General features: G+C 43.1%; 1 protein-coding gene across 7 annotated transcripts in view; it reads left to right on the top strand.

The window, feature by feature from the left end:
* Nucleotides 1–2702: 2702 nt before the first annotated feature.
* Nucleotides 2703–16907, top strand: part of PALM2AKAP2 (PALM2 and AKAP2 fusion) — a gene marked incomplete at both ends in the record, with an annotated part of 248520 nt that continues 234315 nt past the window's right edge. For all 7 annotated transcript variants that reach the window (XM_079548124.1, XM_079548123.1, XM_079548126.1 and 4 more), the window contains one exon: nucleotides 2703–2747. In XM_079548124.1, the coding sequence (XP_079404250.1) occupies nucleotides 2703–2747 (45 nt within the window). The remainder of the gene's footprint in view (nucleotides 2748–16907) is intronic.

Below are 16907 nucleotides of genomic sequence, written 5' to 3' on the forward strand. Positions count from 1 at the left end.
TTGAACACCTCCAGGGACAGGGCATCACGTCTCACTCTGATGAATCTTCCCCAGTTCCAGTTTTGGAGAACAGCTCCACAGCCATTCCTTCGTAGCAGCAATGTGCTTGGTGCTCACACAGCCATCCAGCAGATGCTCCATTAGTCGCTCTGCACCAGATGAGGTGGGCTGCAAACCTCTTTGGTGTGCACTCATCACCTGCAACAAGCACTGCAGCTAATGGGGAGGTAGAATGATCATGGAGTGAGCGCCATGCACTTAAATAAGAGCTCACAAAATGTGTTTAAACCTATGTTTGAATCACTGAATCACAAAATTGTAGAGGTTGGAAGGAAACTCTAGAGATCATAGAGCCCAACCCCCAATACTTTGCAGAGTTGCTGTAGGGAAGGAAAGAGCATCAAATGTGACTGCATTTCGGGGTGGATGTGGCCTGATCCCAACTCCAGCCACAGCCTGCACCAGTCACGCCCTGACCTTTGCTGGGTACAGCCTGTAGCTGAATTCCTCCCAGGGGCAAGGCTTGACAGCAAAACATGAGAAGGGTATTGAAGGGATTTAATTGCATAACTCGCAAGCCTCAGAAGGAGTTGCCCATGTAAGTTCTCAGTGCACTGTGGGAGTATAGGTGTCTCAACATGTGTGATAGGGTATTTCAAAACTAACTGTAGTAATATAAGCAGTAAAGCACAGACCTTTGTGAAAGCCAGCAACAACAACAGAAAAGGAAGTTCTGCATAAAAACAGAAGGGCAAAAGTGAACAAATAAGCTATATGTCAGATGCCATTCAACAGATTATTTAAGCCAAGCTGGAAGATTGAAAGAGCATCCTGGTTTAAGCTGGTGTTGTTGCATTTCCCATAGCTGTGAGCCCACCCTGACAACTATTTATGAACACCACTCACTTAGGATACTGCAGTAAAACTTTGCTTTTGGCCACAGAGATTACCAGGGTTTTGCAATATTCTGCGAGTCTTTGGTACAACAAAGGACCTCTTTCACAGAGGCAGAGCTAAGCAAGAAGTCACTTTGATATGCCATCACGAGGGAAGGAGCCTGGTACCAGAGAGGCAATGGGACCAGGACATGGAGATGCCTGAAGTCACATTCTGCAAATGGAATGGAGCTGAAGGAGGAAAGCAGCCATCGGAGAGGTAAAACATCAGTCTGGAAGGCACACCGAAGGGCAAGCACATGAGAAACAGAGGTCATGCAAGGAGTCTCAGTGTCTGCAGACTGTGCCAGTGCGTTGGGAGCAATGTGTGTACTACCCCAGGCAGTGCATGTAATTGGCAAATTCAGTTTTGTTCCCTTGGGCATGGAGCCAACTGCTGTTCTGAAGTTGTGGAAAGCAGGGAGTAAGTGGGAAAGTGGGGTTTCCATGCTGCTTATAGACCCAGTTTTGCTGACAATAGGGGAAGTTCATGTTGGGTATTAGGGAAAATTTTGTCTCAGAAAGAGTGGTCAGACACTGGAACAGGCTGCCCAGGGAAATGTTGGAGTCATTGTCCCTGGAGGTGTACAAGAAACAAATAGATGTGATGCTGAAGGACATGGTTAGTGAGCACAGTGAGGATGCATTGAGGTTTGCACCAGATGATTTTAGTGGCCTTTTTCAACTGCAATGATTCTATGGTCCTATGATTCTATGATTCAGTGAAACAAGGTGACCTCCAGATTGTCTCTTCCATGACAATGGAGATTGCCTGTCCGTCAGCAGGTGGTTGTGAAGCCACTGTTTCTGCTGCACAGCACACTTCTCCAACAGGGCAGTCCTGTGCCTGCTGTGCTATGGCACCCAGTGGGATGGGGCTGGGAGGGGGCGGCTCTTCAGCCTAAGTGAGAGAGGAGTGAAGGAGTTGCCAATTGAAGAATGTAAAACCAACGCTGTAGCTAAAAACAAAGATGATGCTGCAAAAATCACTGTGCTGGTCTCCTTCTTTCCCCTCCTGCCTCCTTCCCTACCTTATTACACAGCCTAGATTTCCAGCAAGGCGGCTTTTACTTGCAGCTCCGTCACTTGACAGAGATGGATTCTCACACGTGCCATGCACAGCCACCTTCCTTTCCCCTGACATGTGCTCTTCACTCCTTGCAGCTCTGTGCCCTGTTACTACTGACAGCCATGCTTACTCCCTCTCCGCTGCCCCTCGGCGCTCCCTCCCCAGCCCCACCAGGCTGCTGCATCCCCGCAGACCCACTGCCTGCCTGTGCGGGAGGTGCAGCAGCACTGCTCCCCTGCTGCAGTCCTGCGGGTCTGTGCGCACCGCAGATGTCAAGCTCCTGCCGCGACCCAGCGCTCCATAGGAGGAGCAAATGAGCTGAGACGTCAAGGCAAAAAATTATAGCCATGCGAGCTCTCCCTGTGCTCAGCTGCTGCGAGAGTGCATACATGGCTTGTGTGACAGCAACAGCGCACAGAAGCTGCAGTGAAATGCAGTTAGTAATACAGCTGGGAGACAGACAGCGAGGCAGGCACTGGTCCAGCAACTGAAATGATCCTACCGTGAGCCAGCCCGCAGCGCCTTCAAAAGTGGCTGACTACTGCACAGGAGCTCGTCCTTCTTTGCAATTACTCCAGTTCCCCCGGGTGACTGCAGTGTGTGCTTCGCTTCACTCTTGTTGCTTTTTGTTTGGTTGTGTTGGCACGGGTTTTTTTTCCTGCTGCCTCCTTCTCTCCTCCCGTGTCCTTTTCTCCAGGATGGCGGAAGCAGAGTTGCACAGGGAGAGGCTCCAAGCCATAGCAGTAAGTCAGCTTTGCATTACTTGCTCTTTTGTCTGCTGCCGAGGGAGCCGCAGGAAGGGGGCAATGGGCAGCAGGGTCGCCGCCAAGTTGTGCACTGAGTTCTTCATCGGGGAGCGGTGGTTACTGCCTCCCTGCAGGGTTTGGCTGGGGAAGGGGCTCCGGTGAAGCTCTCTGAGCTGACACGTGCGGGAGGGAAACGCGAGCGCACAGCGGCATGCTTGGAAGATTGATGATGGAGAAGAAAAGAGGGAAGAAGTGGGGAGGAGGGGAGATTGCGGGAGAAAATCCGTGCTCTGCTGAAAAGGGTGTATTCACACAGCTGGAGCTGAGCTGATTAAGAAGTTAAACATAATGGATCTACTGCAGGGCGGTTTCTGCTGCAGGAAGCGGTTCTGGTGTTACTAATTTTTAATACCATGAAGTATAAGCGTTGCGTTATCAGAATCATGTAATTACGTGTTGGATAAGCTGTCGTCCCAGTTCCATAGCTGAATGCATGCTTTTAGGCAAATCGTCTGCAGTTTCGTCCTGCCAGGGGAGAGGTCTGAGCAGCGTTTTGCCCCATTTTAGCCAAAACTTTCATTTCCATATCTCACGCCGTCACTCGTAATGAGGAACCGCTGCAGACTGTGGGCAAGGATGCCCCTGGGGGCCGGGCCCGGCTGCGGGTAACCATATCCCTCGGCATGCAGGCACTGCCAGCTCATCGCCCGGCTCACCGTGGGGCAGCCCCACGTAGCCCACATCACCCGGTCCCGCGGTTCCCGGCTGGCACGGGAGGGCTGCGGCATGCGGCACATCCCGCGTGAGCTGTGGCCATCCATCTCCTGCCACCTCTCCTGCGATCAACAGATGCTACGTGCTGCAGCGGGTAGAGAGCACGGGTGTCCTTTGTAGCTGGAGGCATGGCTGCTGCTGCCGCTACTGCGGTGCTGCTCCGCGCTGTTTGCTTTGCGTCCTCTGCTCTGCTGATGAGCCCATGGAGATGTAAAATAACCAGTTATAAATCAGACAGTTGCGTTTTCTTCTTACCTCTCTGAAATATTCGCTGGAAAGCACCAAATGCTTATCGTGTGCTCCGGGGAAGGGGGAGTGAGGGGGGAATACTGTAAGTGTTTAATATTCAAGCAGCAGGAAGTAGGTAAATTTTTTAGGCTGTTTCAAAGTTCTATGGCATTGCCAGTTCCCCAAATGAAAGCACTGGGATTGCTCCGGAGCTAACCCTTGTCACTGCCTCAGGTTCTGGGCTCCTGCAGCAATAAATAAGGGACAGCTGTGCTGCAGAGCAGCTCAGCAAATTGCTGCTGTGCATGTTTCTGGAAAACTTCCATCTCCAAATTGAAAAAATAAATAAAAAAAGGTTTACATTACTGCTGCTTTTCCTGCCTGCATAGCAGTCAGCACCCACTGCCACACCACAAGACATCCCTACGTGTTGCTGCAGAGTAAGTCAGATGCTCTTCTTCTTGGTGCTTTGCATTTCACGCCACTGAGTCCATTGTGGAGATATAATTATTGTCTGGTGTGTTATAGCTTCTTGGAGTAGGCTTAGGCTGCTAGGAAAGGACCCTGACAACCTGGATCTTCGTTTTCTCTGTAAATTTCCTTTATGGTTTCTATTCCTATAGCACCTGCTAGGCTGATTGCAAGTAAAATGTGGTATATGTGGTGATATGTGCAATGAATTAAATTGAAAGAATTCAACTTCAGCATCAAAAACATTCTTTCTTATTTCAATCTGAGCATGGGTCTATTAGGTGGCTTATGGCCTACACATCACAGAGCAGCAGGTTTTCCATGCAAGATAATGAGGTGACTTTTCTCCTGCACTTGGGTGGTCACAGGTGTTATTCAAAACACAGATAAGGTTATTTCCGGAATAAGCTTTGCTCCATCCAGATGAGCCATGTGACATGAGTTTGGTATTTCTTTTCTGCCGCTTGGTTGGCAAAAATAAGGTCAGTCATCATAAGCTGCATGTCTTTTCTCTAGAACAAGAGAAAGTTGGCACTGGTGTTCCCTCTAGAGTTATCAGTGGAAAAACAATCTACGCAAGCTGCAGTATTTCTTTCAGGTGAGCAAATGCTTGCATCAGTGCTCTGCAATGAATGCTGAACATACAGAGAGAAAAGCTCCTACCACAGTGCTTGGACTGCTGAACACTGCTGCCTGTAGACATTTGCTTGACTTCACAATTGCCATGGCAGATGGGTTTGTCAGGAAGAGAAGAATAAATTTTAAGTGCCCACCACTGAATACTTAAAGAAAGCAAAATCTATATATGGAAATGTGAATATTTAGACCAGAAGGCTGACAACTTCCAAAGAGTTGGTTTTGCTCTTTCTTACCCTAACTGCTAACAGTTATAGTGTATGCCATTCTGGCACACGGACAAGTGCCATGGGAAGTGGAAAAGAGGGATCTGTCAGGATATTAATCTGAACACTGGTGAACACAGGCCAGCCACTGATTTTGCCAGCAGTGAGTGCTTAACCTCTCTGTGCATTCATTTTTGGTCTATAAACCGTGAGCTTTGCCAGTGTCTTGGAGAGCTGTTTGAGGTACATGCAGGACTGTGTAGAGCTTGGATGCTATGGTTAATTTATCAGGGGAGGAAACAGCTAAATAAGCCTTTAAAAATAGAAAATGTGGTTTTGGAAAAGAAAAAGAGAGAAAGAGAGGGAATCTTTAAAGAGATATGTTGCTAAAGCCACTGCACATGTTTAAGCTCTGATTTTCAGACCCTGCTAGTTCTGATTGCAGTCCAGTATGGAAAGTGGAGAGATGCAAAACAGCCACTGGGAATTGGAACTCAGGTCTCTGTTTAGGAAAAACGCAGAAGTACTGTGTTCTGGGAAGGACCTCGATGGCCAGGAGTGGTTGGCTTTCTGATCCCTCTTTCATCAGAGGCCACCTCCAATCTCCTACCTGGGCACCATGTAGTGGCAAATTCTTCTGTCATGCCCCAGCATCCTTACCACCTGTTTTTGAGCCTATCTTCAACCTCAGCATCAGTTGAGTGCCTGCAGGAGGCAAGCAATAGGTTCCAACAAGAAGCTGAAAGCCTTCTTGTCAATTAGCTTCTGCAGCACGCTTCAGTGTGCTCTTCTGCTGAAGACAGGGCGGTGGGTTAAATTTTGAGTGGAAAAGGTGACATTTTTTTCACTTAAAAAAATATGGCTGCATTAAGTAGCTCAAAAGTTTGGCATGTGAGTGGTGGTGGAGGAAGTCTGCTCAATGGCCAGTAGATTCAGGGGACGGGTGAGCCAAGTGGTTGTTATAATTCAGACAAGTAAAATGCATGGCTCTGCAGTTTACACTACAGCCCCATTCTCTCTGACTGCAGATATCACTATCAGACAGTGACCTAATTATAGGCAAGCATTTACACAATGTAAATATTTTCCATAGCTTACATAGCACTCATAAACCTGGGAAGTTGAAGGCACTGAATGTGTGTATCAGTGCATTCAAGGTACAAATGATCAAGGTACAAATGTCTGTATGATGCAGCATGTGTATGAATTAAAGGTAATCACTGGGAGACTAAACACCAAGGAGAAAGCCTTCACTAGAGCAACTATCAGCACAGGAGCTAGAAGTGGCATTCAGGTTGGGACTCCACACAGACTCCAGACACAAGGAGGAAATTGCTAAAATGTACTGATTTCTTAGCAAGTAAACCCACTAGTAATAGTGCTCTGCCTTTACCAATGCCCAGCTCTACCAGCAAGTGAAATATTAAAGAAAAGTTGTTGCTGACATCCAGGTAGCTGTGTCAAAGATAACTCTTGTCAGTAAAGACTGTTCTTCTCCATCTGTGCAATTACAAGTTTGTTGAACTGGATATAATGTGCTGAAATGTCATCAGATGTTTGATTTAGTACTGCAGTACTCTGTTGTTTAAAAATAGCACTCTCTGGACATGTGGGGTACACCTTAGATGGATTAAGGGCTGGCTAGCTGACAGGTCTTCCAAAGTTGTTGCTAATGAGGGAGACGACTGACGAGGAGTCTTGCTCCTTAGACTAAAGGCAGAAAGCTGACTATTTCTACCTGAATGGATGTTGTGGTGAGATGGTGCTTGGCCTCTTCCCCTGGGTAACAGTGATGGGAAGAGAGGAAATGGGCAGAGGCTGCACCAGCAGAGGTTCAGGTTGAGTTTAAGGAAAAAACTCCTTCTTCAAAGCAGTGGTCAGACACTGGAATGTTCTGCCCAGGGAAGTGGTGGGTCACCATCCCTGAAGTTGTTCAAGAAAAGTGTAGATGTTGTACTGAGGGACATGGTTAGTGGACGTGGTAGGAATGGGTTAACAGTTGAACCAGATGATCTTTGAAGTCTTTTCCAACATTGATGACTCTGTGATTCCATGATTCGTGAACTCAATTTTCCAGGCTTCAACATGTTCTCTATCCATAGTCTGACATAAAAACAAAATCAAGATTATCATGTGATGATAGCACACAGAATGTGAAGGAGCTAGTAATGGTGAAAAGTTGCCCTTCAGAACAAGTTGGATTATTTGGGAAATGGAATCCTCTTTAAATGAATTCCTTCACACCTGTGCACAGCGGGCGTAAAGGCGGAATGATGCAGGACTGCATCAAGTGCAGGAGGGCGTGGAAAAGGGAGTGGGAGGTACTGTGGGAGATCATTCAGAGGGAATGAAAACAGAATCGTTGTTCAGCCTCCAAGATTAGCTTCACACCATTGAAACCAACCCTGGGGCAGACTTAGATGCCTTCCAAAAAGAAGGCTGGTACCCATACCTACAAAATTGCAACAGTTTTTCAACAGCTTTTTGGGAATAGCAAAAGAAATGATTTTCTGGAAAGGTAGTATCAGTATAGTTATGGTATCACCTCCACTGGTAACCCAAACGACCTATTTTCCTGGGCTGGAACCTCAGCGACTGCAGTACCATAGAATCATATAATTGCATAGAATGATATCATTTGATATCAATAAATTTGAGCACTCTTATTGACAGAATAACAAATATCCTGTCTTTGTTGTTTCTTTTTTCCCTACTCACCTGCAAAATTAAAAGTCCTGACTAGTAGAACTTCTGTCTGAATTTATATTAACCTAAAACTTCTCCACAATTTGTATATGTTATGCCAGAGGCATAACATGAAAATTGAAATTCCTGGTGTTGAAGATCAAATGGAAAAATGTGGCAAATTCATTTAATCAGTAGTGTATATTTGCAGCAATCACCTAATAATCTAGTTTCTTGTGCCTTCAGAAAGTGATGTTTTAGTCTTTAAATTAAGCACACCATCAAATGCATTTGAATTCATTTATTTTCAGTCCTGTAGAAAAGCATGCAGAAAGATTAAGAAGGTCAGGCCTTTTCTGCATGGAAAATAAGTGAGTAAGATGAGTAAGTAAGTAAATAAGTGAGCTGCAAATTACTGGAGGCTGGCAGAGCAATAGAGAGTTTTACATGTGTTTGTTATGCTCTTGATATCTTTGGTTTTGACACTGTCCAAAATAAAATAATGGATTGGATGGTCTGACCCAGGGTAATCATCCTATGTAGCTACTGTAGCACATTTTCCTGGAACTTAATGTGCTTTCCAGAGTTTCAGTGCTACAAAAACACCTTCCAGAGTTTACTTGAATATAACTGATAAGTAATTTAATCATTTTCCCCTTATTATTCTCTTATTGTCCCATTTGCAATTCTATTTACTGTTCAGATTAATCACAGTTGTTACTCTGCCATCTTGTTCTCTAGAAGGCTTTACATCAGAGTATCTGATGTATGGACATGGTTTAGTGGGAGCTATTGGGAATAGGTGAACGGTTGGACATCCAGTCCAACTTTTAGGTCTTTTCCAACCTTGGTGATTCTATGATTCTATGATTCATTGAAACAAACAAACAAAAAAAACATTCCTATTTCTATAGCTGTAGCTATACATTGAAGGACACATACAAATTTTGAACTCTCAGCTGAAAAAAAGCATAGAATCGTAGAATTGTAGAACCAAAGAATTGCTCAGGTTGGAAAAGACCTTCAAGGTCATCAAGTCCAACCACAACCTAACCATACTACTCTAACAACCCTCCGCTAAATCACGTCCTTGAGCACCACATCCGAACAGTTTTTAAACACATCCAGGGATGGTGACTCAGTCATCTCCCTGGGGAGCCTACTGCAGTGCTTACCAACCCTTTATGCAGGAGGACTAGTGAGGCCTTGACAGACCTATTGAGAACTGTACAGTGAGGAAGACCTGGTGAGGTTAGGAGAGTGCCAGGAGGCTGCATCCTGCTGCGCCTGTTTCCAGGAGTGTGCTTAGTAAGAGCAAACTAGATTATCATGAACTAAATCGAAATGAGGTCTATCTTGTGAGCACAATATGACCCTGTGAGGTTCCTGTATACCTCAGTGGAAGGCAGTGTGGGAGAGGAAGAGTTAAGTTTGCATTTGCTGCAATATCTCAAGAGAGCTTTCCCTGCACATAGACCTGCAGTCCTGCCCTGGATTGCAGCAGTATCATGAGTCAGCTTCACAGGAGACCTTCCTCAGAGCACTTGTATCTTGTCTTGACTTCTGGAACTTGTGAAACAGAAGGAAATGGTGTACAGTGCTCAAAATGGTATAACCTTTGCTCACTCTATGCCAAAAGCCAGAGAGAAACTTCTGTAATGTCTGAAAACTGAACAACGTCTCAGGTTCTATCTGAGTTGTTGCTTTAGAAATGTTTACATGACAGCAAGAGAAGCGGAAATAAGACAAAAAAAATTGCTGTCAAGATATCAGTGAAACTTGGAACAAATAGAAACCAGAAACCAACATGCTCTTGAGAAATTTCTAGACAGTCTCCAGACTTACCCAAAATCAACTGTTTAAATTTAGAACAGTTTCCACAGCACATTCCTAGCCCTTAACACATCACCAACATCTCTTGAGCACAGACAAGGAGCTGAGATGCTGGATTTCATTTTGTGCCTTTCAAACAAAGTTTCCCAAAATGAGTCTGAAACAAAATGTTTGTGTTAATTGGGGTGGAGGGTGAGAGCGGGGAGGGGGAAGGGAGAGAATAGTGTGGTTTTGGTTGAATTTGTGCATGCGTGTGTGTGTGTATGCATGTGTGTTTGGTGTTTTTTGGGTTTTTTTGTTTGTTTGTTTTTATATAAGTCTCTGTTAAAGTAAAATAGTTAAGAAAGATTTACATTTTTGGAAAATATTGTACAAAGCCAATCTGGACTGTAATTCAACAGAGATGTCACATGCTGTGGTCAGAGTGAAGTAGGCATTTGTTTGAAGTCACAGATGAAACACTGGAGCTTACATGCAGTGTAGAATTGATGTGATTGCAGTGCCATGGGTCTGAGATGATGCACACATGATGCTCAGTCTCTTTTTGTAGAATCATAGAATCACTCAGGTTGGAAAAGACCTTCAAGATCATCAAGTCCAACCATGACCTAACCATACAACCCTAACTTTAACAACCCTCCACTACGTCATGTCCCTGAGCACCACATCCAAATGGTTTTTAAACACATCCAAGAATGGTGACTCAACCACCTCCCTGGGGAGCCTCTTCCTGTACTTAACAACCCTTTCTGTTAAGAAGTTTTTCCTGGTATCCAACCTAAACTTACCCTGGCACAACCTGAGGCCATTTCCCCTCGTCCTGTCACCTGTCACCAGTGAGAAGAGACCAAACCCTCTCTCACAGTAATCATCTCCCAGGTACTTGAAGAGAGCAGTAAGGTCTCTCCTCAGCCTCCTTTTCCCCAAACTAAACAGACCCAGTTCCTGTTCCCAGTCTCTCCTTGTAGGGCATATTTGCCAATGAAAACACTCTTACTCTTGCAGGAATCCACTCCTTGTATCTAACTTTCACTTTACGAAGAGTTTTACTCTTGTAGAGAATGAAATGCAACCTTCCATTGACCAAATTCTTGTGAAATGCATTAACTGCAGAGATGGCCAGTCTGTATCGTTCATTCATTCAGGAAAGCACAAACCAGTGCACACTCAGTAACCAATGAGCACTCATTGGAATAGTATTATTGAGGTTCTTTATGCATGGATCTCAAGAAACTTTGCAAAAATTCCAGAGTAATTTTTTACCTCTGGGAAAAAGGAAGCCCAGACAATGGATTTGCTTGTCTGCTTCACTAGCAGAATCAGCAAAGCCATGGCTGCAATCCCATGCTTCCTTATTTGGATAACATAACACTGAAATATGGTCTCAAATCTTGCCATCTCCCCATTGGCATGTGAGCACATGCTGTGTGTGCTCCAGATCAATGGCATCTTTCAGCAGTTGGATTTGGGAGCATGAGGATGCTACTCCTGCCCTGATCCTATATTTGTTTTGGAGTAGAAAAGTCTTTTCTGCTGCAAATTCTGGGCTGTGCTTCTAAGGGTTAACAGTGATCACTAAGTCCAGTGACAGAGAAATGGTATAGGCTTTTGGCAGTGACACTCCAGACTTACGTAGCTCCTGACATACAGATGCTTTTTGTTACTTAGCCACAAGGTATGATGCCGGAGGTGTGTAAATTTTATTCCTCTTTACCAACAAAAACAATCAATCTCTGCACAAGAAAAGGCAAACAACCAATGCAGGTTGGGGAGCTTTTTTTGGAAGAAGATGGATGTGCTTTTTTCTAGGAGCTGCTGCTCTTCCCAGACAGTGTGAAACCCCAGCTAGCCAGGGCAGGGCTACTCCTGCTGAGCTTCTCCCCACACCTCTGTTTGGCTCTCTGTGGTCTGTGCTGCAGCAGACCTTGGCACTTCCTTTTTAAACAATCTCTGCTAATCCAGTACGATCCTCTTTTGGAGGCTGATGCAAGAGTCTGGCATCAAAGTTGTCAGTAAGTTTGCAGTAACGGCAGAGTAGGGGACTGGATTGTCTCCTGCTCTGGCACTGGTACAGAATTACACTCTTGGATGTGCTGGCAAATACTGGCAGCTCTTTGTGGACAATGTGGTATTTGGGAGTTAAACCGTCATCTATTTTCAATCCTTACCCATGCTGACATAAAAGCTAATGCTTGGCTTTTAATCAAGTATTTGTTCTTAATAAATATAAGCATATGCAAAGACTCACTGCCCTTTAGCGACGTGGGCTTGGGTATAAGGCTGATTCATTTTCTGGCATGGTAATATGTATCTGCACAACCATTTCTTCTGGTTGGGATAAATGCTGAATGAAGAATGTACATAAGCCGACCCCAGCATTCTGGAGAAGTCTGTAAACTATTTGAGTTAAGGAAGTAGCTTCTAGACAGCCAGGAAAAAGAAGTTTCTAATTTTTAAAAAGTGAATTGAGAAATTCTGCTAACATCTCTGAACACTAAGTTTTTGTATTAATAGCTGCAAAATAGCAGTTCCTTGTGATCCATGTGTATTTTTTATTGCTGACGTTCCAGAAAATACAAAATTTAGACTTGAATTCACTTAGGATTACTTATCTGTGAAACAGAGAACTGTTCACATCTTTCATGCTTTTTGTTCATCACAGAATAATAGAACCGTTTGAGTCAGAAGGGACTTCAAAGGCCATCCAGTCCAACTCCCTTGCAATGAGCAGGGACACCTGCAGCTCCATCAGCTCAGAGACACCGCTTGAGTGTCTCCAGGGATGGGGCATTCACCTCCTCACTGGGCAACTTGTGCCAGTGCCTCACCATGTTTATTGTCAAAATCTTCTTCCTTATATCCAATCTAAATCTCCCCTTTTAGTTTGAAGCCATATCTCAGTGTTCTAACACATCAGACCCTGCTAAGGAGTCTGTTATCAGTTATCAGTTTCCTGATCTACCAAAGAATAATAACATCAGAATTTGAGTTTTCTGTTAATGTTTATATCCTCATCACTTCGTATGATGCTGAGCAAAGGTTATGATTAGCTTAACCTAACAGTGAACAATGCCCATCTCCTCCTCTGTGTATCTCTCAGTAATTCACAGGGCTCTACGTCCCACACAGCACTTGGCCCAGAATCAGTGATTTCCAGACTAGGTGACTCTTTAAATTAATGGCAACCTTTTTTCAGACATTTGAAACAGTATAGTAATATTATAATTTGTAGAAAGGGAGATAAGGTTTATTTTAAAGATTATTCCACTGCTAGTAAAGATTGGACGGAGAGCTCTGCTGAGCTGAAGAAAGTTATCGGGAAACTCGTGTCAAAACTCTTTCAGAAATCTCAAGTTATTTGGAAGAATTCCCTTCTGCATTTGGCCACTTTCTGTAGGGAGGGTACTACAGCATCCTTCTTTGCCTGTGGACACACCACCCTTGGAAACAGTCCTAAAAAAAAAGTGTAACAAACAGGGTGGTTGGTCAAAGTACCAACAGCTTCAGTTTCTGCTTGGTTTTAGTTTGTGATATTTTGTGACAAACTACACCCTCTTGGAAACATAAGAGAACAGAGATTATGCACAACCTCTGTTCCTTTGAAAACACACGTACCTTCATCACGTGGTGAAGTAATTTCATTTTGTGTTGGTGTGGATGACACTGACCAGGCAATTGTGTGTCTGTCAGATGTGGCTGGTTGTAAGGCTGTAAGATCCAAAAAGATTATGTGACAGCTTACCAGCTGTTGCTATCCGCATGGATTGGAGAGCATTTTAACTTGATGACATCCACATGGACACAAATGGCATCTGCCTGTTTGTGACCCTGATGAGCTCACCAGGCACAAAGCCACACCTGCACGGCTTGCTTCATGACTCATCTTGTTGGCTGCAAGTGGAGAAACCTGTACAGGAAGCCTGTACCAACCATGGCCCCTCCAGGACTGACCTTCCTTCAGCATTTGATGGGTTTTGTGGGCTTGAATCAGACATTGTAGCACAGTTGTTATACCTGTAACCTGGATTTGGTTTGAAGTAACTGCAGAGTCAAAAAGAGTACTGACAGGTTACCTGCTTTCTTCACTTCCTTTAAAACAAAGAATTCTTAACACTCAGCACTAACTAATTTCTGGACAGCAGTTCTGAAGGAAGGATGAGAGGGCTACAGTGGAGCATTTCTCAGCAGTCTGACATGCTGTGGAAGAGGTAGCCAGGCTGGTGTGTATGAACAGAACCATTGCCCACGAGGCACAACAAGATATACTCTGCTTAGACCAGCTCTTCGTGTTAGTCTTCAAGGAAGTTTTCTAAATAGAAAGTTCCAGAGTGTCAGAAACAACCAGAAAAAAATAGAAAATCCTTTCAATGGCAGAGGGATTATAACTAAGACGAACTTTATGGTCCCTTCTAAACCAAGCCACTCAGTGATTCTGTAGTTCTACAGCTCTATGAAATGGACGTTAAAGGAGAGGTAGAAGTCAGAGTTGTTTGATGTAATGAAGAAAATTACTTCTTTAAATGTTCCAGATGCTCTCCATGTTCCTCCTACAGTGAGCTACCAGGATTTTTGTTTCCTTTCAGATGTTGTTCAGTCACTCAATCATAAGGAGCCTACATATCAAGCGTTCTTCTGCAATCAGTCTGTTTGCTTGCAATGCCAAGCACAGTGCTTCCTTGAGAGCTGGCAGCTGAGATGTGCATACTTGTAGACCCAGGAGAACAGTTTAATCCAACCACAGTGATAGAAGTCTGAAGCTTTATTGGTTTACTTTGCAGTTTTGGCAGAATAAGGGTATGGGTAATCAGTCACTGGAGATCTGAATGTTGACTAATACAATTGTGTCTGTACCCTTTCTGATGTACTGATGTAGACTGATCTACTGATGTAGATTTCTGATGTAGACTTTTTTCCTGCTGTAGGATCCTGCCCTGTTTCCTATCAAATTAATAGGAAGTTTTACATTGATTTCAGTGGCAAGCTGGAGCAGACCCATATAAATCCCATAGGTGCTTGTGCTATTTCTGACTCCTGTGTAGCACCCGATATGAGCTGTTTTACAGATCTAGGTCAGATTTTCCCAGACAGCCAATAACAAGTCTCAAAATAAATGCAGAAAACGAAATTCATCCTTCCTCAGAATCTGGGAGTTGGATAAGTTACCAGTTGCCATGAACTCCTATTAGCAGTGCAGTTACATGGTGGGGAAGTGGCTAAAATCACCCATATGAAATCCAGACTTTTGTGTGAAAAACAGTACAAGATTTCAAATACCACTTGTTCTCATTAATCCTCATGCTTTTATAGCACAAATACAATTTTTTTAATTTGGGTCTCTTAGCAGCCATTGCTGTTGTCTTCATCTCTTGTACATCATCAGGAGCCTGGATTTTTAATAGTTTTTAGCAGATTAAGCTTCCCCTGCCTTCCACTCATCTTACTGAGCTTTATTTGGAAAAATAAAATAAAATAAAATTAAAAAATAAAATAAAATAAAATAAAATAAAATAAAATAAAATAAAATAAAATAAAATAAAATAAAATAAAATAAAATAAAATAAAATAAAATAAAATAGAAAATGAAGAATTAAAAAGAACAGGAGGGATTTTCAGTTCCAGGGAATTCCTGTTTGTGGTTTCTCTGCTAATTCTGAGAGGTGTGAAACTATGAAGGCTGAAATTTTTTTTATGCTTTTGCTAAAAATCAAAGGGAATAAGACACACTATCAAGCAGCATAAGATAGTGATGGCAGAAGCAAATGAAGGCAATGCTGTCATAACATTTCACTGTTCTTCTTTTTGTCCTACTTAGCTTGCTGTTCAATTGCCTTTGCAAACCAACGTGAAACTTTGGAGAAGATCCCTCAGAAGCATTTGGGATCTAGAAAGGAATTGGTCGTAAACTATAGCTGTTTCTTTCTAGGATGAAAGAACTGTCAAAGGCTCTTGGAAAGCTCAGCTTCAGGAATACTGATAACGAGCTTCTCCAGATTGGCATGTATATACAGGAAACATTTAAGTGTGCTTTCTGGAAGGGCAACAGGCACTCTACTTCTATGTTTTAAGAAAGTGAACACCATATCTAAGGAAGTAGCCAGAGAGAGCTTTCGCTGTTGATTGGGTGCTAGTATTACATTGCATTTGAAGTAGTTTCTATTTTTATTAACAGCATTTTTTAACTTAATAAAGTCCCATGTTAGCCATGAACAATGAGTAGCTGGTTTTCTTGTGAAAATATTTCTGAAGCATTACATGTTTTATTACGTGGTCCAGAGATACGGAGTAATAAGAAAAGTGAAAAGATGGCAGAGCTAGTGCCAACCTTTTGTTTTATTGTAGGAGAAGCTACCTCCAGAATCTTAAACTGTTTAATCTAGTTTGGCTGGTGATTTTACAGATTAACTCCTTTTTAGACCATTTTAGCTCCCCTAAATATAATATAAAATCCACAATCTTTTTGACTAAATAAAAAAGGCAATATTGTTTTTGGTTGTCCAAGTGCTGGGATTACTTCGTGTGAAATGCATCACTTTCTGAAAAGTGATTAGTGTAAATGTCATCCACAAATTCAAGATGTATTGTCTTTCAAAGATCACCACAAATGCATTTCCTCTACGAAATATTTGAGATGTTTTCCTTGGCTAAAAGGCACAGAGGATAATTAGGACATGATATACATGATAGACAAAGTGCATACATCTGTACAGAGATGCACATAAAAGTTTTGATCTCCTAGGTATCCAAAACAAGTCCTCATTATGGCTAATCAGGTATTTATTGAGATGGGTGTTCACCAGAAATCAAAGATAATAAAAGCAAGATGGCAGCTTGCTCCAGGTTCAGCACAGAGCAGTAAGGATGAGAACAGCTGCCTGTGCACAGTGCTGTGGTGTATGGCATCCGTTAGCTCTCCATACAACTCAAAAGTACATGCCAAGGAGTCTTAGCAAACTCAGTGTGAAGCCTCAAATTCCATTTCAGAAAGGAGTTCATGCAGTTGTTCACTGCTTGTTCATATTTCTGGGTTCAGATATTGTCTGCAAAGTTCCCACCATCCAAATCCCATATTTTACCTACAGAAATATATATTTTTCCTGCGTTACAGTTAACAAAATTTTTTACAGAATGTCACAGACTAAGAGTTCATTTTTATTTTCCCCTTTCTCTGGTGAGGACTAGCTCTTTCCCCATCTTTTTTTCCTGATATATAATAAGTAAAACCAAAATTGCCAGAAGTATCTACTAACTCTAAATGCTCAGCAGAAGACATTTTACAGTCCTGTAACTTTCAGAAAATACATTGAGTTGTGTTGCTTCATATGTA

This window comes from Tetrao urogallus (genome assembly GCF_951394365.1).
Source record: "Tetrao urogallus genome assembly, chromosome: Z".
Classification (NCBI taxonomy): domain Eukaryota; kingdom Metazoa; phylum Chordata; class Aves; order Galliformes; family Phasianidae; genus Tetrao; species Tetrao urogallus.